The 26,799-nt window shown below is 39.2% G+C and overlaps 1 protein-coding gene across 4 annotated transcripts in view; it reads left to right on the forward strand.

Moving 5' to 3' along the window:
* The window catches only part of atp8a1 (ATPase phospholipid transporting 8A1), a 354,037-nt gene that overhangs the window by 261,906 nt on the left and 65,332 nt on the right, over positions 1 to 26,799 (forward strand). For all 4 annotated transcript variants that reach the window (XM_043691984.1, XM_043691994.1, XM_043692004.1 and 1 more), the window contains 2 exons: positions 16,568 to 16,642; positions 17,895 to 18,017. In XM_043691984.1, the coding sequence (XP_043547919.1) occupies positions 16,568 to 16,642; positions 17,895 to 18,017 (198 nt within the window). The remainder of the gene's footprint in view (positions 1 to 16,567; positions 16,643 to 17,894; positions 18,018 to 26,799) is intronic.

Here is a 26,799-nt window from a genome sequence, read left to right on the forward strand (position 1 = left end):
AGTTGGCTACACAGAACTTGAGATCCCTACTTTAGCAGTGCATTTGGAGCATACAGAAATCCCATTGGGATAGCTGAGTGAAAGGCCTAGCCCATTTTGACTGCCAGACCCATTGCAATGTCATTGATAGATTTGGGCAGTTACTCCCTTGTACATAATTTCTAGCTCTTGGCTTTATGTTGTACTTTGGTATAGGAGGTTGATGTAGGAATCATTTGAGTTGGTTGTTGAAATTGCTGCTTTCAAAGATCATTGTGATGCCCTCCTCTGTAATTTCTTATTACCCTTCAAGTTTCTTCAACAACAAGTTTGCTGCTGCTGTTCCCCTGTATCCTCTAAAGGTAGACTTTCGAAAGCAGGTTTATGAAGTATGTAGTATACAACATACAAACAACTCTTTATTGGGCATAACCGAGGTGGCAGCCCTACATTTACACCCCTTGATCCATTAGGAAACAGTCACATAGGAACAAGAACACAGGAACAGGAGTAGGCCATTGAGTCCCTTGAGCCTACTCTGCCATTCAACAAGATCATGGATGATCTGTGGCCTAGCTCTACATGCCTGCCTTGGGTCCATATCCCTTGATAGTCTTGCTTTATATTAAAAAAAATGTCAATCTCAGATTTAAGTTTGACAATTAAATTAGTATCAACTGCCATTCAAGGAAAAACATTCCAAACCTCCACTACGTTTTGAGTTTTCTAACATCTCTTCTGAATGGCCTGGACCTAATGCTTAGACTACGACACCTGGTTGTAGAATCTTCAACCAGTGGGAATTGTTCATCTTTGTCTAGCTTGGCTTTCTCTGTTAATATCCTGAAAACCTTGATTAGATCACCCCTTAATCTTCTAAATTCTAGAGAATAAAGGGCTAATTTGTCTAATCTTGCCTTTTAACTTAATTCCTGAAGTGCAGGTAGCATCCTTGTAAACCTCCCTCCAGGGCCAAAACATCCATCCTGAGGTATGATGCCCAAATCTGCTCACTATACTCTAACGGGGGTCTAACTAGGATTTTGTATGATTGCAGCATAATGTTTTAATATTGAACGGGTTAATTTGAGTTGATTTGATTTATTGTTGTCACGGGTTCCTAAGTACAGTGAACAGTTTTGTTTTGCAAACAGTAGTAGCAGGTCATAGAAAACAAGGAGGCATACAAGGTTACTGCACAGGAGGTTCACAAAGAGAGATCAACGTTAGCAAGATCATCATCATTTAAAGTTAGAGATCCATTCAACAGTCTAATAACAGCAGGGAAGAAGCTGTTCTTGAACCTGTTGCTGCATGTATTCAAACTTCCTTATCTTCTGCCTGACTGAAGAGGCTGTATGAGAGCATTACCAGGTTGGGAGGGGTCTTTGATGATGTTGGCAGCCTTTCTACGACAACAAGAAGTGTAAATAGAGTCCATGGATGTGAGGTTGGTTTCTATGATGCTCTGCGCTTTGCACAACCTTCAGTAGTTTCTTACAGTCCTGGGCAGAGCAGTTGCAACACCAGACTAATATGCACCCAGATAGAATGCTTTCTATGGTGCATCTGGTGGTGTCTTTATGGACATACTGAATTTTTGGAGCCGCCTGAGGAAGAAGTGACATTGTTGTGTTTCTTTACCATTACATCTCCTTACGAGGTCCAGGAGCGATTGTCGGTTATCATTAACTCCTGGGAACTTGACGTGGTCCCCCCGCTCCATCTCAGCTCCATTGATATACATAGGGGTGTGCCCTCCTCCTTGCTTCCTGACATTGATGATCAGCTTTTTAGTTTTGCTACATTGAGGGAGAGATTGTTATCTTTACACCACACCACCAAGCACTCTACCTCTTTCCTGTATTCTGTCTCATTATTGTTTGATATTTGGCCTACAATGGTGGTGTCATCAGCAAACTTGTCGGATGGAATTTGGCCACACAGTCATAATTTTACAGGGAGTACAGTAAGGGGCTGAGTGTGCATCCTTGCAGGGCACTGATGTTAGAGATTGGTGTGGAGGAGGTGCTGTTGCCTGTCTTCACTGATTGTGGTCTGTGGGTCAGGAAGTCGAGAATCTAGTTGAAGAGGGTAACCTAGGCCTCAGAATATGGAGATTAGTTCGGTTAAAATTGTAGTGTTTAGACAGAACTATAGTCAACAGAAGTCTGACATAGGTATCCTTATTATCCAGAGGTTCCAGGGATGAATGTAGGGCTAGTGAAATGGCGTCTGCCATGGACCTGTTGCTTGGGTAAGCAAATTGTCAAGGATCGATGTCAACTGGAAGGCTAGAGTTGATATGGACCATGACCAGCCTCTTGAAGCACTTCATAATTATGGAGGTCAGAGCCACCGAGCAGTAGTCATTGAGGCAAGCAGGTGGCGACTTTAGATTGTAACAAGGAGAGGATTAACCTGATAAGACCATAAGACATAGGAGCGGAAGTAAGGCCATTCGGCCCATCGAGTCCACTCCGCCATTCAATCATGGCTGATGGGCATTTCAACTCCACTTACCCGCATTCTCCCCGTAGCCCTTAATTCCTTGTGACATCAAGAATTTATCAATTTCTGCCTTGAAGACATTTAGCGTCCCAGCCTCCACTGCACTCTGTGGCAATGAATTCCACAGGCCCACCACTCTCTGGCTGAAGAAATGTCTCCGTATTTCTGTTCTGAATTTGCCCCCTCTAATTCTAAGGCTGTGTCCACGGGTCCTAGTCTCCTCGTCTAACGGAAACAATTTCCTAGCATCCACCCTTTCCAAGCCATGTATTATCTTGTAAGTTTCTATTAGATCTCCCCTTAATTTTCTAAACTCAATGATGCTCAGTCATTGAAACATATTCATAACAGACTGAAGGTGTTAGTTAACAACAGAGTATAAGTTTGTTGCAGAAAAGAAGAAATAAACAAACAAATCTCTAAATGTAGAAGACAGAAAGATCTTAACACAAATCCATCAAAACAAAGTCTCAACCCATTTCCTATTGCAATCTGTTAGAGACTAAATCCCAGAGAAATGTCACTTCTATCTTAGGTTTTTTTCCAAAAAGAAAATTCTTACTGAGAGTCATAGTCATAGAGACATACAGCACAGAAACAGACCCTTGCCGGCCAGATATCTTAACCTAATCTAGTCCCATTTTCCAGCACTTGGCCCAAATCCCTCTAAACCTTTCTTATTTGTATACACATCCAGGTGCCTTTTAAATGTTTTAATTGTACCAACCTCACCCACCATCTCTGGCAGCTCGTTCCATAATGCACTACGCTCTGCATGAAAATGTTGCCCCTTAGGTCCCTTTTAAATCTTCCCTCTCTCACCCTTAACCTATGCTCTCTAGTTCTGGACTCCCCACCCTTGAACTGATACTTTCCAGTTTCTTTTTCTTGAACCTGTGGAAATAATGTTACAATTTCTTTGATCCTGCTGGTATGAACCTCTCTCAGTGCTGATCACCAAAACTTTATCAGTCCTCACAACGCAAAGATTTCAAACACTTCTGTCTTGGAAACTTCTCAAACTAGAAATTGCTTCTCTTGAGGTGACTGGTTTCCCTGAACTGAAATGGAAAATCTCTTAGTCGTCCTAAAGGAAGAAAACCCAATAACATAAATATTTTACCCATTACTACCACAGGAGTTCTCCTCCCAGGCACTTGGCTGCTGTTACATGTTATCTTGGAATTGATGTACTTTAGTCACCAACTAATTGTCTCTGCAAATCCAAATGACTTCTGAGCTGTATTTTTTTTAAATCAGAAACAAGCAAAATCCATCTGCCTCTTTTTAAAAGTCCAAATACCAAAAGTGATCATGTATATCTTATACAACTTTAATTATAATTGATGCAGGGTAATCACTGTAAAGGAACTATAATGTATGGGTTTTCTGAGTAGCTCTTCCAAAAGATTAATAGAACTCCTAGGAAAATACGTTTCCTGATGAAGGGCTTTTCAGTCGCCTCAGGCGACTGACTGTGTGGAGTTTGCACATTCTCCCCGTGTCTGCGTGGGTTTCCTCCGGGTGCTCCGGTTTCCTCCCACAGTCCAAAGATGTGCAGGTCAGGTGAATTGGCCATGCTAAATTGCCCGTAGTGTTAGGTAAGGGGTACATGTAGGAGTATGGGTGGGTTGCGCTTCGCCGGGGCGGTGTGGACTTGTTGGGCCGAAGGGCCTGTTTCCACACTGTAAGTAATCTAATCTAATCGATTTTCCTGCTCCTCGGATGCTGCCTGAACTGCTGTGCTTTTCCAGCACCACTCTAACCCAGTAAATGGCTATTGTCAAACACTGACATCATATACTAGTCTCCCACCAGAGTTCAGGAAAACTGGAGAGCCTTGAGCTATATGGAAAATAATTTGTATTGTATCTTATAAGGTAAATTATGTGTTAGGAAGATAGCTTTGGTCACAACTACTAGATTTTTTTTAATCATGTGCTGCACAATTGTTAGATTAGCATTTATATTATAAAAGTAACAATTTAAACTGAAAAAGTATAAAGGGTGTTCTGCTGTACAGCTGAATTGGCTGTAAAGTGGTTAACAAATTATGGACATTGTTTGGAAAACACAAATTTTCTGCTGAATGGGTGTAACGATTTGCTATAGTGATCTTCTACAGTGCAATTTTCTGTAGCAGTTTTCCATAGCTTGATTTTCTATAGCGCGAGGTTGCAGAGGAACACAACTGTTGCATTGTAGCATAATGACGTCTATGTAAAAATATAGATCTCTCTCGTTTGGACATTACATGCTCATCTTCTTCTAACAGCGCAATTTATTTTTCTTCTTATGAAATTTCCCATTTGTTGACTTCAGAACTTCACAATTGTTTAATAAAAGACACGGATTTCAGAGCCCATTATGGTGAACTCACACAGTAGGCCTCTTTTGACTGACAGTGTAGTTTCTTCATTGCACCAGTATGGTCCAATTTACTGCACTTTTATTACAGTCAAGTTCTAATTGGAAACTTAAAGTTGTAAAACCTAGTGTGACCACAGCTGGTGTCTTAGTGCATAGGATATTATGACCAAGAATAATGAGTATTTTGCTACCAACATCATGTTGAACTCCAGTGGTTGCGAGAATCTAAAGCCTAGGGCTAATTATTCCAGTACAGACCTAAGCTACTGTTTTAAGAGACCAAATCTGCCTATAGCTCTAGTTAATTCCCCAGAGGAAAGGGCAGAAGCTTAATGGATAAGTTAACCTTTGGGTTGTCATTGCCTATTACTTAGCAGTCAGTTCTGAAGTGGTATCCTTAGTTTGAGGATAATGGGAGTGGCATGGAAGAGCTAAAAAGGAAATTGGAAATAAGTTTAGAAAATGCTTGTGTAAATTTTGTCCAGAACAGCATTGATTTGAAATTCTTTAAAGTTATTCCACCCCCTCCCAAACAGTAAACACATTCCATCTGTCTCCGTCAATCATGAATTGCAAACTGTATCAGAATCACACATGTCTAGCAGATTGTGTGAAGGAATCTGTTGATAACTGTCTCTTGAGCAATGTCTCAATAATTTGACTTCATGATTCGCTATTAAGTCTATTTAAGTAAAATGAACCAAATTGTTAACCTAGTTTTTTTTTCTATCTTAAACTATAGACATTTGTTTTTCAAATATGTTTGCATATTCACCCAAGCGATAAAAGTTGGTTGATTTGTGAGCAGGGACTGTTCATCTGGAGGCCAGCTGGGATACAAATGAGTAAATGGGGAATTTGTAGCGATTCATGCTTCTGTAATCCGATTGAATGAACCATGGAGTGTTATGGAGCTGCTGTGACATGCTCGCTCTTGGATACTTTTTACATGTATTTTGTGAAGCTTGTCAGATTTTCTTCAAGAACCTGACAGGAGAACTGGGTGCAGTTATATTCTGCATATTCATTTAATATATAAAATTCTAAGTATAAGTGGTATTTCAAAAGTCTCAAACAAATTAGAGAATTTTGCGAATGCTTTTGTGTTGACTTTTAAACATTTGTCTTCGATAAATTGACCAAGTCTGTGAAATAAGTGAGTGATCAACAAATTGTGCATGATAACATGATTTTTTTAAAAACGCTGTCTTGTTCAAGCACTTTATACTTTGTATCACAGTAACACTTACCAGTTCATCTGGTGCTGGATTTACTAGGTCTGAGGTATCCTGGTAAGAGGAAGCAATTAGAATTTCACAACACTTACAATACTTCATGACACATCTTTTTTTAATTCAAAGATTAATAATTCAGAGATCTAAATGGACAGAACAATGAAAATGCATTATTTTGTTTGAAGCTAAATGAATCAGTTTAGTTTTTAAAATAAATCTTTCTCCTCAATATTTTCAAGGTTTCAGGCACCATTTGTTTCAAAGTAAGACACCTGAAAATGGGGAATTGCCAACTGTAGAAAGCAATTCCAGTATTTAAATGGCTGATAATGGCCTGTTCCACTTGGGATGCTTTTCTTCTACTTGTCTGCCGAGGCTAGAGAGAGTAGTCATTATTACAGGGCACTGTCACCATCAAGCTATTTCATTATACATGATGGATGATTGGTGCTCTGAACCAAACTGCAGAAATATTAGGGCCAACTTTAACTTTGTGCAAATGGATGGGTTTTGAGTGAGATAAACTCAGTTCTGTTAGTTCAGTAAGTGCTTAATTGATGGAACACATTGCTTAAGGTATCGTGGATGCAGTTAATATTATTTCGATCAAAGGCAAATTAGATTTATTTCAAAAACATTTTGACATAACCAGTGTAAACAATTTGTGACGTGGTGTGTTATAGGTATACCATAGTTGCGGCTAACAGATGAATTTAGATCTACTGTTCCCAAAACATTCTCCTCGGGGTGGTCTTTGTCTCATTTCTTGGTGTGTGTTGGAGTAAATGCAAATGGAGTAAATTTATTTTTATGATTAATCAGCAGTGTTAGATCATGTTATACAACTGCCAGGATGAGTGAAGATGAGCTGGATGAACTTTGATTTTTTTTTAGCTAGCATTTCCTGTGCTGCTCTCTTCCTAAGCTTGCAAAGGTCCTACAAAATATTGTTCAGTAATCTTTGAATGTTTCAGTCAAATTCTTTGCATCAGTTTTCCCAGGGGAAGACACCAGCGGCACACCAGAACTTCAAGAGAGTCAGGAGATAGAGGTGAGCGTAGTGGCCATCACTAAGAATAATGTGCTGAGGAAACAGAAAGGTCTGAAGGTGGATAAATCACCCAGACCAGATGTAGGCGATTTTAGAAGCATTGGTGGTGATCTTTCAGGAATCACTGGAGTCAGGAAGGGTCTCAGAGGATTGGAAAATGGCTATTGTAACACCCCTATCTAAGAAGGGAGAGACACCAAAGACAGGAAACTATAGGCTAGCTAACCTGTCCTCTGTCATTGGTAATATTTTCGAGTTCATTCCTAAGGATGTGATTGCAGAGTATTTGGAAGTGCCGGGGAAAAAGGGGCTGAGTCAGCATGGCTTCATCAAGGGTAGGTCATGCTTGACAAACCTGTTAGAAGTCTTTGAGCAAGTTAGACAAAGGAGAGCCAGTAGGTGTGTTCTATTTGGATTTCCACAAGGTCTTTGACAAAGTGCTGCACGGGAAGCTGCGAAATAAAATAAGAACCCATGGTGTTAGGAGCAAGGTGCTGCCATGGATAGAGGATTGACTGACAAAGCAGAGAGTGGGGATAAAAGGTTCTATTTCAGGATGTCTGCCAGTGATGAGTGGTGTACTGCAGGGGTCTGTGCTGGAACCACAACTATTCATTTTATACATTAACAAGCTGGATAAAGGAGCTGAGGGCATTGTTGCTAAGTTTGCAGATGACACACAGAGAGGTGGAGGGACAGGTAGTGATGAGGCAGCGGGGAGGCTGCAGAAGGAGAGTGGGCAAAGAAAAAGCAGATGGAATGTGAGAAAGTGTGAGGTTGTGCACTTTGGTTGGGAGGATAGAGGCGTAGTCTATTCTCTAAGTAGACTTCAGAAATTTGGAGCACAAAGGAACTTGGGAGTCCTAGTTCAGGATTCTCTTAAGGTTAAAATGTAGTTTCAGCTGGCAGTTAGGAAGGCAAATGCAATGCTAGCATTCATTTCAAGAGGGCTAGAATACAAGAATAGAGATATACTGCTGAAGCTGTATAAGACTCTGATCAGACTGCATTTGGAATATTGAGTAGTCTTGATATACCTAAGGAAAGATGTACTGGCCTTGGAGACAGTCCAAAGGAGGTTTACAAGAATGATCTTGGGGATGAAGGACTTGTCATGTGAGGAGTTGAGGCCTCTGGGTATGTATTCTGAGCTTAAAAGGACAAGGGGGGATCTTATTGATTCACTGGCAGCATGGATTAGAAGTTGTCTAAAAGAGGAGGGGTATATAGAGGAACCTCAATTATCCGAAGGACACGGGCTGGGAGTATTTCATTCGGTTAATTGAATGCCGGATGACATACTTTAGCCGAGCATTGGGACCTTGCAATCTTGCCGGATAATCAGATATTCAGATAATTGAATGCTAGATAATTGAAGCTCCTCTGTACATGGGCATTTCTCATATTGAAGACCAATTGAAAGTGGTGTTCTCTCGGAATCGCTGTAGGGATCTTTGCTTTTTCTGATTTATATAAACCATTTGCAGATGGGTGTTGAGGACTAGGTCTCTAAATTTGCAGATGATACTAAGCTAAGGAGAATAGTGAATTGTGAGGATGATGCTGTGTGACTTCACAGGGACATCGATACATTGGCCAAATGGTCAGACACCTGGCAGCTGAATTTCAAATGAGGAATGAGACAATGCATTTTGGTGGAAGAAACATAGAGAGACAAACTCATTGGCACAACTTTGAGGGATGTATAGGAGCAGAGGGACCTCAGAAATTCAAGTGCATAATTCTTTAAAAGTGGCCAGGCAAGTTGAAACAGTTTTTAAGAACGTTTATAGGATCCTTGTGTTTATAAATGGAGCTGCAGAGTCTAAAAGCAAGGAAGTAATGCTACACCTCTACAAATCATTGGTCAGACCATATTTGGAGTACAGTGTTGAGTTGTGGGCACCTTATTTAAAGAAAGATGTTAAAACCCTGGAGAGAGTTTGAACGAGATTTACTAGAATGATACCAGGAAGGATGGATTTTAAAGGCAAGCAAAATTAGGGAAGTTGAACTTATTCTCCTTGGAACAAAGAAGTTTAAGACTTGACCTCTTGTACAATGATGAACAATATTGACAGGATAAAGAAGGATATTCTGTTCCCACTTTTTGATATGTCAGTAACCAGGGGTCACAATTTCAGAATTTTCAGCAAGAAAGCTAGGAGTGAGATGAGGAGAACCTTCTTTGCTCAGTGTTGTTAGCTTTTGGAATGTGCTTCCTGAGAGAGTTGTGGAGGTGTATTGCACAGGAAGTTTCAAACGAGAGCTGGATGCATATTTGAAAATGATGAATTTAGAAGACTACAGAGAGAGGGCCAGAGAATGAGAATAGAGTGGCTCTTTTGGGAACCAGGACACAGAACAGGCTTCCTCCTGTACTGCAAAATTCTAAGATTCTAAACCATCTTAACAAATACAAGATGGAAAGTTTTGACAAAATGTGTCTTTTTCAGGAATACTGAAGTTCTTTACTAGCGAATAACTCTTTGATTGAGATCTGGGAGCATTAAGAATTTTTATTGTGAGATTTTCAAATATCTACACAAATCATTAAATTTTCCAAAATAATAATCTTGAACTGCACTACTTATTGTGATCTTTTATGCTCACCACATTCTTCCATGAGACCTAAACGTTTGTCCAAAACATGCAGTTATTAATTTTGTAGTCACTGTTCCAGTTTCCTTTAATGTAATATCTACCCATTTATTACATTTTTGTTTCTTCATTAGTTTTCATGTTTGTTTAGAGAGAAAATGATTATGCAATGATTCTGCAAATACCAAGACATATGTCTATGCATGTAAATGTGTGTTTGTATATATGTATTTATCTATCTGTAATCCACACAAACAATATATTTTTAAAAATAATCTCATGATTCTGTCATGCTAAGTCGCAGATTTTACTATGTGTACAAACTAACTTTGTTGCTAAAGGGAATTGACAAAGAGTGGGCCAATCTAGAACGAGAGGTTTTAGTTTCAGGTTAAGGGATGGCAAATTTAAAATGAAGATGAGAAATTACTTCTCTGAGGGTCATGAAACTATGGAATTCACAACCTGGGTGGCGTGAACACAGGACACTGAATACATTTAAGGAGGTAGTTAGATTTTAAGAGATAATGGGTTGAGTTGTTATGGAGAACAGGCATGACAGTTGAGTTGAGGCCAAGATGAGATCAGCCATGATCATATTGAATGTCAGAACAGTCCTGAGGGGCTGAATTGCCTAATCCTGCTCCCAGTTCTTACATTCTTACATTCTTATATTCTTATTTAGTTCTATCAGTTTGGTATGGTAATTCTTTGAGTAAATGGGAGTTTCATTGTGATATGGGGCAGTTCCAAGAATGTTTTTGGCATGAATGTTCAGGAATTTAGTACCGACTTTTATGTAAGTAGAAGGAAGTGTTCTGAGAGTATACTTGAAAGCATACAATAATGTTCTTGTACATCCTTGCACTACGTCACTTTTTGGTTGTAAAATAATCGCGGCTGCCAGTCTAGTGATTACTGCATTGTCAGATGGGATATCTTTGACAGAAATGTGTGTTTAACATGGACAAGATGTCAAACATTCCAAGAATTTGTAGACTCCACACAGTGGCTTAAATGTGACTGAAAATTATATTTCATCACATTCTTACAATGTTTCTCTGCACTTTAACATAAACTTGTGTGCCTTGTATTGTCTTATTTTGTCTCCTATTACTTCAGACCATAAAAAAATCTTTCAACTTAATACAACTTGGTGAAATGTTTATTTTTCTGCCATGAAAATGTTTATGTTTATGAGAAGCTATTTGAAAATTGATATTTGTACTTTGTAAAAAAGCAGAACATCTACTGAGCCACACATTTCTCTCCATGAAAGCAGTAAATATATTTCAAAAGGCTAAAACTACATTGGGAAACCATGCGCAATGGAATCAAAATGACATGTTGACCAATTAGAATTAAAATTGGCCCTGTAATATGTGTGCCACACTCCTGAGAATTAGCAGTTGGTGAGGTGTTTAACTCCTGAGCAAGTCTTTGGGAAACAGAAGCTCTGGCTGTGGTAGACCTGATTTGCTATGTTGTGCTTGATTTATTCTCATTACTGAAAATGAGAGAAGGTCAAACTGCAGCTGTGCATTGCAACCATATTGTGACCTTAACCAGCTAATCGCTGCTTTAAAAGAAAGACAGTAATGGAATGCCACAAAATGTTTTCAGATTTGTTCAATTCCAGATCACTCCATGAATTATTTAAAATATTAATTCTTAAAAACATGACTAAAGAAGGCAATCTAATCTCAAATGACTTGTATGTAATCAGAATCAGCGCAGTGTTAAAAGGGGCATGAGTAAAGAGTTGCTTAGAGTCATAGAGATGTACAGCATGGAAACAGACCCTTCGGTCCAACACGTCCACGCCGACTAGATATCCCACCCCAATCTAGTCCCACCTGTCAGCACCTGGCCCATATCCCTCCAAACCCTTCCTGTTCATATACCCATCCAAATGCCTTTTAGATGTTACAATTGGACCAGCCTCCACCACTTCCTTTGGCAGCTCATTCCATACATGTACCACCCTCTGAATGGAAAAGTTGCCCCTTAATATATCTTCCCCCTCTCGCCCTAAAACTATGCCCTCTAGTTCTAGACTCCCTGACCCCAGGGAAAAGACTTTATCTATTTATCCTATCCATGCCCCTCATGATTTTATAAACCTCTATAAAGTCACCCCTCAGCATCTGACGCTCCAGGGAAAGCAGCCCTAGCCTATTTACCTCTCCCTATAGCTCAAATCCTCCAACCCTGGTAACATCCTTGCAAATCTTTTCTGAACCCTTTCCAGTTTCACAACATCCTTCTGATAGGAGGGAGACCAGAATTGCACGCAATATTCCAACAGTGTCCTAACCAATGTACAGCCGTTACGTGACCTTCCAACTCCTATACTCAATGCTCTGACCAATAAAGGAAAGCATACCAAACGCCGCCTTCACTATCCTATCTACCTGCGACTCCACTTTCAAGGAGCTATGAACCTGCACTCCAACGTCTCTTTGTTCAGCAACACTCCCTTCTTAACAGTTTTAGAATGTTAATGAAGTCAGTCATTGAATCTCTGAATGATTGAACATTAGGACAAGTATGAACTTATTAAATAGTCAGCATGGGGTTCTGAAGGATGGCTGTATGACTAATCTCTTTCTTTTGTGACAGCCACTAACATGGTGGAGTGTATTGATGCACTTCCAAAAGGTATTTGGTTTGGAAGCTTATTTTCTTTCAAAAATTTGAGAATTGAATTTGTGTATCAGCTTTTCACTAGATATGACAAATAATTGGACCAAAGAACAGCTAGTTGTAGATCATAAACTCCAAATTGCACTAGTTAGGAGGCTCAATAAGTTTTCTAAGTGAGCAGAGAAAGTTCCAAAAGAACATAAACAGATTAAATGAACAAGTAAGCTTGCAGCAAATGGAGTTTAATGTGGAGAAATGTGACATCATCCACTTCAATATGAGAAAGGCAAATTTGAATATTTTCTTTATGGTAAGAGTCTCAGTAGGATTCTCCATAATCCAAGATTGTGCTGTAAGAGCTGCTGCGTTTTGAGATAATTTAGGTGTTGAAGGTAATTTCCTCACATTTTAGGAGCAGTAATTACTGTTTTATACGTTGTTGCATGTTTTGGAATTTATGGGGGTAAAGATCAAAACAACGGCACGTTAAAAAGGAGGAAGAGAACAAAGGTAGAGACCACATGGTCAGTGAAAGAGAGAGAGATAGAAAGAAACCTACATGCTGTCTGACACAACAGTGAAACAGCACAGCGACTGCCTTTGCTGTTTGAGATCAAGTATTTCTTGACTATCAGAGTATTTCTCAGAAAAATTAACAAACAGCTAAAATCACAGCTGACCTTGGAGGAAGCATTGAAGCAGATAAGTGCATAGTTTTTACGTGTAACCTTGCTGTCTTTTTTTAATTGTTAGTAGAGTAGATTCTTTTAGGTTATATGTTATACTGAGATCTGTCTCTTGATTAAAATTATAAAATATAAAAGATAGGTACTATGTTAGCGGGAGAGTATTTTTTAGAGCAGTAAGACTGTGGTATTTTCTGTAGATTGTTAAGGTACAATGATGACCTTTAGTAGATTGATGTGCTCTTCCTGTCAGATGTGGGAGTTTAGGGAGAATTTCCATGTTGTTAATGATTATGCTTGCAGGAAGTGTCTTTGGTTGCGAATCCTATCAGATCACATGGATTGGTTGGAGTTGCATTTAGAGGCAACAAGGAATTTACAGGAGCTAGGGAGTGTAATGGATGGCAGGTATAGGAAGGGAGAAAAGCCACAGATACAGTCAGGTAGGTGGGTTACCACCAGGAAAGGTTGGAGAGGGAGGCAGGTAATGCAGGAGTCTCCTGTAGCTGTCCCCATCTCAAAGAAATACGCTGGTTTAGAAAATGTAGGTGTGAGGGACTCTCGGGGAAATGTGGCACAAACAGCTCTAATGTCATGAGGGGTACGTCAGGTTCCAAGCGATCGATTGTGATAGAGGACTCTCTGGTCAGAGGCATGCACAGATATTTCTGCGCCGACAGTGAGAAATCAGAATGGTGTGTTGCCTCCCTGGTGCCAGGATCAAGGATATCTCAGAGAGAGTGCAGGATATTCTCAAAGGGGAGAGTGGCCAGCAGGAGATCATTGTACACTTTGGAACTAATGACATAACAAGGGAAAACGATGAGATTCTGAAGGGAGAATATGGGAAATTAGGCAGGTATTTAAAGAGGAGTTCTTCGATGGTAATATGGAATACTCCAAATGCTACAAGCTAGTGAGGGTAGGAATAGAAGGATAGAGCAGTTGAATGTGTGGCTGAGGAGCTGGTGTAGGGGAGAAAGGTTCACATTTTTGGATCATTGGAATCTCTTCTTGTGGTAGAAGTCACCTGTATAAGCAGGACGGATTGCACTTGAATTGGAAGGGGATGAATAGCAGGGAGATTTGCTAGAGCTGCTTGGGAGGATTTAATCTCGTAAGGTGAGGGGGTGCATGGTGTGGAGGTGGGGATGGTACCCAGGGAGATCGTGAGGAAAGATCAATCTGAGATTGGTACACTTGGGAAAAGGAGCAATTCAAACAATCGGGGCAGACGGGAACAAAACAGAGAACTAAGTCAATTAAACTGCATTTATTTCAATGCAAGAGGCCTAATAGGGAAGGCAGATGAATTCCAGGCATGGTTAGGAACATGGGACTGGGATATCATTGCAATTACAGAGACATGCCTCAGGGAGAGGCAGGACTGGCAGCTTAATGTTCCAGGATACAAATGCTACAGGAAGATAGAAAGGGAGGCAAGAGAGAAAGATGAGCGGTGTTTTTGATAAAGAATAACATTATGGCTTCACTTAGGGAGGATAATACTGGGAATATGTCCAGGGAAGTTATTTGGTTGGAACTGAGAAATAAGAAAGGGATGATGACCTTATTGGGATTGTATTCTAGACCCACCCCCCAACCAATAGTCAGCAGGAAATTGAGAAACAAATTTGTAAGTAGATCTGTTACCTGAACGAATATTAGGGTGGCAATGGTATGGGATTTTAACTTTCCAAACAGATTGGGACTGCCACAATATTAAGAGTTTAGATGGAGAAGAATTTAAGTGTGTACAAGAACATTTTCTGACTTAGTATGTGGATTTACCTACTAAAGGAGGTGCAAAACTTCACCTCCTCTGGGGAAATAAGGCAGGGCAAGTAACTGAGATGTCAGTGGGGGAGCACTTTGGGTCAGCAACCATAATTCTGTAAATTTTAAAATAGTGATGGAAAAGGATAGACAGGATCTCAAAGTTAAAGCTCTAAATTTGAGGAAGGCCAATTTTGACAGTATTAAGCAAGAACTTTCAAAAGTTGATTGGGTGCAGATGTTCATAGGTAAAGTGACTGCTGGAAAATGGGAAGCATTCAAAAATAAGAGAGTCCAGAGACAGTATGTTCCTGTTAGGGTGACAGGCAAGGCTGATAGGTGTCGGGAATGCTGGATGACTAGAGAAATTGAGGGTTTGGTCAAAAGCAAGAAGGAAGCATATGTCAGGTATAGACAGCAGAGATCAAGTGAATCCTTAGGGTATAACAGCAGTAGGAATATACTTATAAAGAGGGCAAAAAGGGGACATGAAATAGCTTTGGCAAATAGGGTTAAGGAGAATCCAAAGGGATTTTCTAAATACATTAAGGACAAAAGGTAACTAGGGAGAGAACAAAACTCTTCAAAGATCAGCAAGGCAGCCATGTGTGGAACTGCAGGAGATAGGGGAGATACTAAACAAGTATTTTGCATCCATGTTTACTGTGGAGAAGGACATGGAAGATACAGAATATGGGGAAATAGGTGGTGGCATCTTGAAAAATGGAGAAATTGAGGACTGCAGATCTCCAGCACCACATTTTTCAGCATTGATGTTCATGTATCCTGGTGATCATCAATAATATCTTTACTTCAACATCTTTAAAAATGTACATATTACAAAGGAGGAGGGGATGGATTTCTTAAAACACGTAAACCTTCTGGATGTAAGTTTGCTCACTGAGTTGGAAGGCTTGTTTTCAGACATTTGGTCACAAGACTAGGTAAGATCATCAGTGAGTCTGCAGTGAAGCACTAGTGTTATGACCTGCTTTCTATTTATGTGTTTAGGTTTCCTTGGGTTGGTGATGTCATTTCCTGTGATGTCATTGCCTACTCTTTTTCTCAGAGGGTGGTAAATGGGGTCCAAGTCAATGTGTTTGTTGATGGAATTCCATTGAACCATCTCCAAAGCGTTTACTTTCTTCGTTAAATAAGGAGATCAAAACTGCATTCAGTATTTTGTGATATAGTCTCACAATTGCTTTGTATAATTTCTTTAACAGGTAATAACTATAAATCGTAAGCTATGGAGCTTTCTTACACTTCTAAACTTCCATAGGGAAGCAAACATTCAGCCCACCAAGTCTCTGCCTGGATCAAGCATTTCTAAGTAAATTATATTACCTGGTTATATACTTAGGTCACTGTACCTTTCTCTGCATTTAATATTTACCAATTTTCTCTTTGAAATGTACCTGTTCTCTGTCTGTTATTTTCCTGTGAAAAAGTATTCAATAGTCCAATAACTTGAATTTAGATCCAGATAACAATCAAAGTAGCATAGCATAAGGAAATTGGATTTGATTTGGATTGTTCTGGCAAGATCCTGACTCAAACCCAATCCCCACTTCATTTGTTCTGTTTTGTAAAATTTTTTTGCAATCCAAGTCTGGTGAAACAAACTAAATTTTTAAATGTTAACATTTATATGAAGAGTCTTTTTGTTTTAATAAGAAACCATTCCTAATGTAATTTTATTTCATCTTCAGATCTGGTTTGCTTTTGTGAATGGTTTCTCCGGTCAGATTCTCTTTGAACGGTGGTGCATTGGTCTCTACAATGTGGTAAGTGTACATATAGTTGAATATTCAGTTCAGGTTGATGATTTACAGGGTTGGATGTGTACCCCATCCAAATATATCACCATCCTGTTTGTGACAAAAGTATTCAGTTCCTGTCTCTGTTCCACCTGACATTATCAAGAACTTAGGCCTTATTAACAGTTTGCTTACATCTGTCAACATTTAAAGTCAGTAAGAGTATTAAAGGCACGTGTCAATAACTCAGTTTGGTGAATATTCCCTGCCTCTTGCCAAGTTCCCTGTATTTGTAAATTTTGCTCACATTTTGCATTGCTGGAAGATCCCAAATACAGAAGGAATTTGTGCTTGAGATGATGCCCGCTCATGGGCTAATATTTCAAAGTCTCAAGCATGGACATTGAAGGGCTGGTGAGGAAGCTTGGCCACCTGCTGCTCATGAAGATATTTGCAATATGTCGGCTATCCGATAGATTCCAAAACACCATGAGCAGAATATCCAAATCTAATTAAAAGAATTTTGTACTGTACTGATGAGCTTCACAGTTCTGATCTAAAATCAGTGCCTTTCTGATGCATGAGTGATCATTACGATTTGTAGTAGACTATCTTCACAAAATCATGTATTTGATCCATGTGCATAAGCAACACATTTAGGATGTGATTTCCAGGAGGCAGACCATTTTCGCATTCACTTGGTGAAATTGGACTAGTCCCACAATTTTGACACAGACAATAAACTGGATAGCTTACAATTCAATGACCCAAAACTTTGCTGTTTCTGAGCTTTCAATAAAAGTTAACTGCTAAAATCAAATATTCTTATCTATATATATTTTGACCATTGCCAAAGATAATTGATGTAAAATGTTTCAATGTGCAGGTAAGTATAATGCAATAATAACTCTCTGGTTTAAATGGTACAATTTATAGTCAATGCACCGGCGATTTATGGGGTTACAAAATGTTAATGTGCTCACTGAGTTTGGTCAGAAAACGTAGCACAAATCGAAATGAACATTTCAAATTGACATGATTAGTAAATCTCAATTTTTACTTACCTCAATTTGTACTTTACATGCGTCAAATTACTGCTAATAACAGTTGCAGATAGCTGATAAGATATCCATGACATGTACGGCTATCTCCTACATCAATGGTATGACATTGTGTATGATGTTCAGCAGTTGTCTTCTCAATATTAATATTTTGCAGTGCCAGTTTAATATTGTTATTCAGAGCTAAGAAACTCAACTTATTTACCTGTGCATGTCAGATTTTCACAGCTCTGCCTCCCCTCACTTTGGGAATATTTGAGAGATCATGTCGAAAGGAAAACATGTTGAAATATCCAGAGCTTTACAAGACATCACAGAACGCACTGAATTTCAACACAAAGGTAACTAATTTGTCGGCAACTGAAATTATATGTCCTTAACTAATTTAGTAAGTCTTACAAAGTACCAATATTATGGTATTAGGTACCAATCCCATATTGCCTTAATAGGGTACTAACTTGGTGGAAAAAGTCTTTGACCAGTTGAGTTTCATATGTTAAAACGGAGGTGTTGAGTTGGATAGAAAAGATGGCAGAATCAAAAAGAGGAGGATGAAAGGCAGGACAGAATGAAAACTAATGAACATTAAGAAGCAACGTGATCACAGACAGTAAATGTGTTTGACAAATTTATTAACAATTTTTGAGATTATAACTAGGATAATAGGAAGCAGAAGAGGAATTTTACTTGAATTTTCAGAAAGCATTCAGAAAGGTATCATGCCAGATAAGGCCTCATGGAGTTAAAGTTGATGTATGAGCATAAATAGGGATTGGTTAATGGGCAAGACTTTGAGAGTAGAGAAAAATGGGACATTTTCAAGTTGCAAGGTTGTGCCAAAGCAAGATGCTAGGCCTTAGCTGTATATCATCCATATTAATGATTTAGAATAAGGGATAGTGAGTTTGTGATAATAGAAGTTGTGGGAGTCAGTAAGCTGATATTGTCACAAACCTGGTCCCTTTATTCTAAAAGCTGTTCCTTTTCTCAAGGATACTGTGTCCTTGGTTTTTTTTCAGAGGGTTGTAAGCAGCTCCCGGTTCCAATTAGATTGGTTTGTTAGAGAGATTAAATGGTATTGAGAGACCTTTTTGTTTATGTGTAAACAGATGAGACTTCAGGCCAAAGTGGTCATGTTCTAGAAATGACCTGTATAATGAAAGGGGAGTGGTCAGCTCTCTAGCTGAGCAGTTCAGTCCAGAACTAATTAGGAGTTTAGCTGTGTGTGAACAGGCTGCAAAAACACTCTCTCCCTTTTTGCCCTTCTAACTTCAACCTGTAATCATTTGTTCCATTTTTACTGTTTTTAAAGGGGGTTTGCTTATTGAGACTGTCACTGTATGTTCGGAATAGCATAATTAAGTCTAGTTTGGATAGACTGAGTTCTGCAGGGGTTCTTTATCCTGTTCTTTGTGTTCCATTGTGTCATTTTGTGAATACATTTTTGTCTGTTTTAAAACCTGGTAGTCAACCTAGCTAACTTACTCCGGGTAATTTTCGCTGTACGCTTACCAAAACAAATTGCAAAGTTATGGTCTGGGCTGCCCGCTTAAGAATGTTTTGAGTGATCTGGCCTAATCCATAAAAATATGGACAGACTAATTGAAAGGGCAATGAGATAGCAGATGGGTATTATAATGTGTGAGGTATTCACTTTGGTTATAAGAAAGATCTGAAATCCGAAATTTGAAAATGCTGGTGTTCAATTGGGTCTGCATATACACATTGAAAGAACCAATTGTGCATGCAAGTATAGAAAGTAATTATGAAGGCAAATGGCATGGTGTCAATTACTACAGGGGGACTGGATACAAGAATAAAGACGTCTTACTACAAAGCATTGGGATTGCACCTGGAAACTATGCACAGTGATCCAAGAAATGTTGAAAAGATTAATCAGTGGTTGAAAGGGCCATCTGATAATCAGAGGCTGAGTAAGTTGTCTTTACATTCTCCAGAGTCAAGAAGAACTGATGTGATCTCATTGAATAATAATAGATTCTGAACAGACTTGACAAGGGTGGACTATAAGAGCTTGTTTCCTTGTTGGGGAGTTAAAGCATGAGGGCCAGTTTCAGAATAAAGGGCTAATTGTTTAGGACTGGGATCAGGAGAATATCCTTCACATAAGGTGGCAGCAGAGTGGCTCAGTGGTTAGCACTGCTGCCATTGCAAGAACCTGGGTTCAATTCCGACATTGCTATTGTGTGGAGTGTTTGCATGTTCTCCTTGTGTCTGCATGGGATTCCTATGGGTGCTTCATTTTCCTCCCACAGTCCAAGGATATGCAGGTTAGGTGGATTGACCATGCCAAATTGTCCCACAGTGTTCAAGGATGTGCAGGTTAGGTGGATTAGCTATGGTAAAATGGGGGTTGCAGGATTTGGGTGGGGATCTGGGTCTGGGTGAGATGCTCTTTGGAAGGTCACTGTAGATTCATTGGGCTCTCTTCCCGCACTGTAGGGATTCTTTGATTCTGTGATAAAGAGTTGTGATGTTTTGATTTTCTCTGCCCCAGGGCGACTTGTGGATGCTGTACTGGTGATTACACTTAAGAGTGAGATGGACAGAACTTTGGTCTTTCAGGAAATCGAGAGAGTTGGGGCCTGGACAGGAAAGTGAAATTGAAGAATTCATGTGGAATTGTAATGAAGATTAGCCATGATTGTATTATATAGTGGAGCAGGTTCAATGGGTTGTATGGTCTCCTGCTTCTATTTCTTATCATCTTATGGTGATTAGGGACAGGTATTAAATCCTTAACATTACAACAAAGCACTAATAAACAGAACGTTTGGAATTGTTAATGTTCACTCTGTCGAGATAATGTTGTGGACTGGGCAGAAATCATCAGAGTGGGGTGGACAGCTCACCAACTGTCTTCTTCCGAGGCACTCTCCTGAGGATGCATTGTCAGGGTGAGACAATGTACCAGAAAGATGAGGACGGACCATGTTGGATTATTGTAGCACTTGTGCCGCTCGCTGGGGAGGAAGTAATGGTTGTGAAGGGCTGCTGGCCAATAGCTCCATTATTCCTGGTAGTAGTAGACCTTAGTTTTGGTGCTGTAAGATGAGATCTGAAGAGAATCATTGCTTCGCACAGCAGTGCTATTGCCTTTCTGTGAGAGACACGTAGACGAAGATACAATGGAGACAGTTAAGAGCTCTATGAAACCACAATTCATTTATTAAGTACTTAAGAGGGTGTCTGGTGGGCTAGATTCTGTCAGGGAAGCGGCATGATAGGAAGGATGGGGTGACACCTTTTTGGACAGGCTTTGCACCATATGCACACAGAGCACCTCCAACTGATGGAAGCTCCACTTGCCTTTCCAATTTTTTTTACACAGGCCATTAAAGAATCTTGCCCATTCCCTGCGACTGCTTATATCACATATGATGGCATAGGCAGTACCTTATTGTTATTAATTGAACTTCTAACTCACTCAGTTCACCCTTATTTACTTATTCACATATAGTGGGCAAGCTGCCAATTTTGGGGCCAACTCAATCTCCATATTAAGAAGGTGAACTGAGTGATGGGTCTGAAGACAGCAATCTGCCCATTTTGGCATATCTTATATGCCCCAACTCAAAAAAAATATTGGAGCATATATTATCCATTTTACTGAAGTATAGTGCAATGTACACTTGTTCATCATTAGTTTCTATCAATAAAAGATAAAGATTTCCATTACGTACTAATGTTTGAAATAAGTAGCTCTTCTACTTTGTTTTAACATGCACATCTTGCATATTTATGCTTTTGCAATGTTTTCAGTTCTCTTTCTACTGGCAACAAAATCTGGACTGAGAAAGTTTAGAATTAATCAGGGGTATGGATTCCCTCTTCCCTTCCCTTTTCCCTTCCCTTCCCTTCCCTTCCCTTCCCTTCCCTTCCCTTCCCTTTTCTTCCCTTCCTTTCTTCTTTTCTTCTCCCAGTGATAATTTGGGAGTGCTTTTCTTGTTTCCCTAGTACACGTGTAAAATTCAAGTTCGGATATATTCTAGGATTATTGCTTCTACTGGTAGTTCAATAACAGCTGTGTAAAAATAAATATTCCACACAGGTACACAATAAAGGAAAGTGACCATTGGGGAAAAACAATAACTCCAGTATTTGAACGGAGACAGAGTTGGAGTTGTCACAACAGACAAAAAAAAACAGAAGAATAGATTTCAAGGAGATCCAGCCCAATTCAATGACAGGACCTCTAGTTAAAAGCTTTTGATCTGTTTCTTGGACAGATTGAGGTCTTGGTTGTAAGTTGGAAAAGCCTACAGCTCGAGGTAGCACCTGGAAAGCTTTGAGGAAGAGGGTCATGTGGGTCTAGAGGGGGTGGAGCTGTAGGGAAAGGACATTGGGATTGGGAGCAGACATCATGAAGTGAAGAGGAGGGGTGAATAGTTGCGGGCATCTGATCATATGTAATCTTAGTGGATCAGAGAAGCATTCCTGCTGCAAGTCACCCATAAGCATTGCTGCTGAAACACATTAGCTGATGGATAGGCTCAAAATTCCAACCTGGAAACATTAATAGTAACAGATAAAAAGATTTGTAGTAATATTTTAATGGCTAATCTGTTACCTAATATACCTGAAACCTGTAGACTTATTAGCCTGATATCAAAACTAGGGAAAAGCTAAAATCTATTGTGAAGGCTGTGATAAATGGACACTTAAATAATAATAATCTGATCAGGCATAGTCAGCATAGATTTAGAAATAGGAAATTGTATTCATCAAACTTATTGGAGATGTTAATAACAAAACTAATAATGGAGAACCGATGGAAGTAGCATAATTTTCAGGTGTTTGATAAAGGCCCCACAAGAGTCTAGTTAGGAAAATGAACAAAGGTGGAGTATGAGGTAATGTACTGATTAAGGACTGGCTAACAGAGAGAAGGAATAAGTGGATCATACACACATTGGCACGCTGTGATCAGTGGGTACTGTGAGTATCAGTAGGATCAGGCTCCTTATTTGGGTTTGGGAATCAAATAGAATAATCCCAAATTTGCAAATGTGCAAAGATGAGTGTAACTCTGTGCTGTGAGGAAGATGTTAAGTGGCTAAATAGAATTTGAATAGGCTTAGTGAATGAGCAAGAGCATGGCAGAAGGAATGTAATGTGGAAAAGTAGAGACTTTCCACTTTGATAGGAGAAACAGATGTGTAGATTATTTCTTAAGTGGTGAGAGGTTGGTAAGTGTCGACGTACAACAGGATCTTGTTGATGAGTCACTGAAGGCTAACATGCACAGTGCAGCGAACTGCTGGGAAACCAACTAGAATGTTGGCCTTCATCACAAGAGGATATGTGTACAGCAGTAGTGAAATCTTGCTTCAATTGTATAGGAGCTTGGTTATGTTTCACTTGGAATACTGTGTGCAGTTTTGATATCCTTATCTCAGGAAAAATGATAATGCTGTAGATGGAATGTAACAAAAGTTCACCAGTTTGTTCCCAGGATGGCAGGACTGGCCTATGAAGAGAGATGGGGCAGGCTGAACTGAAGAATAAGGTGTTATTTCGATTAGAGATGAGAATTATTTTATATTTAGTGGTTTATGAGCCTTTGGAATTCTCTACCACAGATGGCAATATAAGGTCAGTCTTTGAGTATGTTTAAGGTCACAGAATTCTTATTAGTAGTGGTATACAGGATTGTGAGGATGGGGAGAGCAAAAGTTCTTAAAGTGTTTGATCAGCCACGATTGTATTGAATGGCGTGACAGCCTTGATGAGCTGAATGGCCTACCCCTGTTCATATGTTCTCTAGCTCTCACATACTACAGCTACAACACAATGCCTGCCCAGCTATCTCTGTTCTATTAATTGCTTTAGATGTTTCAATATTTTTAAAGTGAACTTATTAACTGCATTCTTCATCTGTGACATCCTAGAGACATGGAAGAAATATCCACTAATCACATACTGGATTTCATGTGAGTTCACACTTCAGTTCTGACCAGTAGAAAGAGGATCGAAAGGGCTCTCTACCTTGAGCATTATCATTTTTCCTATAATAAGGTGACATGATTTACAGCAAGTTAATCCAATGATATTGCCTGGGAAAGGGTTCTTAATTACAAGAAAAGTCCAATCAACTGTAATGTGGTGACATGATTGAAGACAGGCTAATCCAAGGGGCAGCATGGTGACTCAGTAGTTAGCGCTGCTGCCTCACAGTGGCAGGGACCCGGGTTCAATTCCCACCTCGGGCGACTATCTGTGTGGAGTTTGCACATTCTCCCTGTGTCTGTGTGGGTTTCCTCCGGGTGCCCCGGTTTCCTCCCACAATCCAAAGATGTGCAGGTCAGGTGATTTGGCCATGCTAAATTGCCCATAGTGTTAGGTACATTAGTCAGAGGTAAATGTAGGGGGGGTGGGTTGCTCTTTGGAGGGTCGGTGTGGACTTGTTGGGCCGAAGGGCCTGTATCCATACTAAAGGAAATCTAATCTAATCCAATGGCATTCTCTGGAAAAGATATCTTATTTACTTAAATTGTCATGCCGTGTATCAGTTCACGGTTAGTTCAAATGGCCAATTAATGTGTCAGTATTCATTTTATGAAAACTCTATTGTCCTCTTATCTTTGAATTTCAGCTTAATTCTGCAAATCAGCAGTACAGGTTCACAGGCCATTTTATAGTATTCTTTTAAATCGAGAAACCATTTTGTGGAAAATAAAACTCTACATATATTTGTTGGTTAAATTCAAATTTTAGATCCTCATTACAATATGTCTACCTGAGAAGACAGAAGGGGCCTCATCCAAAACAGTTCTCTTTGCTGCACTCCCTCACTACTGTACTCGAATTTCAAACTAACTTAATGTGCTGAAATGGTTCATCAATGCTTGAACCTGGAACCTTGTGATTGATGCAAGAGTGCGACCAATTGAGCACCATTTACAAACCTTGTCCTGAACTTTGGTCATATCACACCCTGGATTTTGCTGATAATTCCACTTACAGTAGAAATAGTATACAACTAGTAAAGAGTATCTATAGGACACTATTTATTTCCACCTCTGTAGCATTTCCTGTCTTTGTTTGTCTCAGCTATTTGTGCTGAAATTCTCATTCATGTCCTTTTTACCTCCCCACTTGATAATCAAAAATACTCCTGGCTGGTCTCACACCATAGACTTGAGGTCTTCAAAATCTCTGCCAGTGTTATGATCCCAGCTAAGAGTAATACTGTACCAATCAGATCCCAGAGTGAAGCTGACTTCATAGATCACGAGTTTAATTCTTGTAGTTGGTTATCATGATGGTTCATCACTGAAACCTATTCACGTGAAGCTGAAATGTTCTTTAGCAAACAAGCAGAAGTACATTATTTAAAAAAAAGTTATATGCCAGTTTAGAAAGACCTAACCATAAACAGATGAACAAATTTTCAACCCTTCACTTGCTGACCTACCTTAGCTCTTGGTCAAGTAACATGTTGATTTTAAAGTTCTTGACCTTATTTTCAAAAACATGCATGGTCTCACCCCTCTCTATCTCTGTTATGTCTTCTGGCCCCACAACCTTGTCTGGTATCTGCATTGAAGTTGAAATTCTTGTATCTGTCAAGAGGAATATCAGACATGTAACAATGGGAAGCTAGCCACTGAGTGCATTAAACTTAAATCTCTGTGCACCTTGGAGATGTTGAAGTCTCTGTTGAGTTCTTCTTAGTATTTCTCTCAAACTGTATGACACTTGTAATATCAGAGAGTTTATTTAGATTCTGAACAGCAGCAGGAAGGTTATCCCTGGTGTCCCGGCCAATAATTATTCCTCAGTCAATATCACAAAAAGTGTATCTGGTCTCTGTCAAATTATTGCTTGTAGGAGTTGGCCATCTATTAGTTGGCTGCCGCATATCCTACCTTGCAATAAAGACTATACTTTAAATATTACTTCATCACTAGTAAGGCTGTAAAGCATTTTGAGACATCTGAAAGTTGTGTAAAGTGTTGTACAAATACAAGCCTGCCTTTCTTTCAAGTTTAGTACAAGTTGTTTATGTTTAAATTCTATCCCTCATGAACTAAACCATGGAAATGGTTTGCTTTTCTTTATGGCCTTATTTTTCCATATTGCTCCTTATACTGACATTATATTTGTACACTGCTTTCTAAAATTATGCAACCTTTTATATATGGCCCTAAGCTCCAGCCGAGTTTTCTCTGCCTTATTTAAGACATACCTTAAGTCTATCTCTTTTAACATGCTTTTGTTCACCTAATTTAATATTTCCTGATGTTGTTCATGTTATAATAAATTTAAATACTCTGACAAAGTATTATGAGAGTGTTCTAATACTTTAAAGGAGCTGTATATTGTTGTGAGGGGCAAAAGATTATTCCAATAATAATACTAGAAATACAAGGATGTAACTCTCAGGAGAGGGTGAATAGGCTTGGTCTCTTTCCTCTTAGCAAAAAGGCTATAGTAACTTCATAGATGTCTTTAAAATTACAAAATACTTTGCAGGAGTGGACACAAAATATTTCCTCTTGTAGGGAAGAGCTAAAGTAGAAACTGTTTAGCACAGAATATACCTAGAAATCAAATAGGCAATTCAGAGGAAATTTCTTTAATCAGAGCAGTGAGAATGTAAAACTTGCTTCAATCTCCATTTTGGCAATTAATGTAGCACTTTGAGTATCCTCCCACCCTAACAACAAGCAGTGGTTCAAGAGGCAGCTCACCACCACCTCCTTTTGCATAATTGTGAATGTGCAATAAATACTAGCCTACCTACTGTTGCCCCATAAAATAAAAATATTTCCAAAAATGTACTTAAAAGAGAGAATACATAAACGTATGAGCAAGATAGAAGGAGAGGATTATGCTGACAAAGGTAGTTAAAAAAAAAAGCTAAGAGGATGCACAAATGGATAATAAACATGGCTTCTTGGGCAAATAAATATTTCCTTTCTAAGCTAGTTATTATTCAGTTAATTTATACAAAAAGTTTTAAAAAGAAACTTGCCAGCCAGAATTTTTAAGCAGGAATTTTTGTATCTATCAAGAAGACTGTCAGACAGGTGATACTGGGAGGCTAGCCACCAAGTAGAGTAAACATTAAATAAAGTATCACTGTGCACATTGGAG

The sequence above is a fragment of the Chiloscyllium plagiosum genome, chromosome 1 (assembly GCF_004010195.1).
Source record: "Chiloscyllium plagiosum isolate BGI_BamShark_2017 chromosome 1, ASM401019v2, whole genome shotgun sequence".
Taxonomy (NCBI): domain Eukaryota; kingdom Metazoa; phylum Chordata; class Chondrichthyes; order Orectolobiformes; family Hemiscylliidae; genus Chiloscyllium; species Chiloscyllium plagiosum.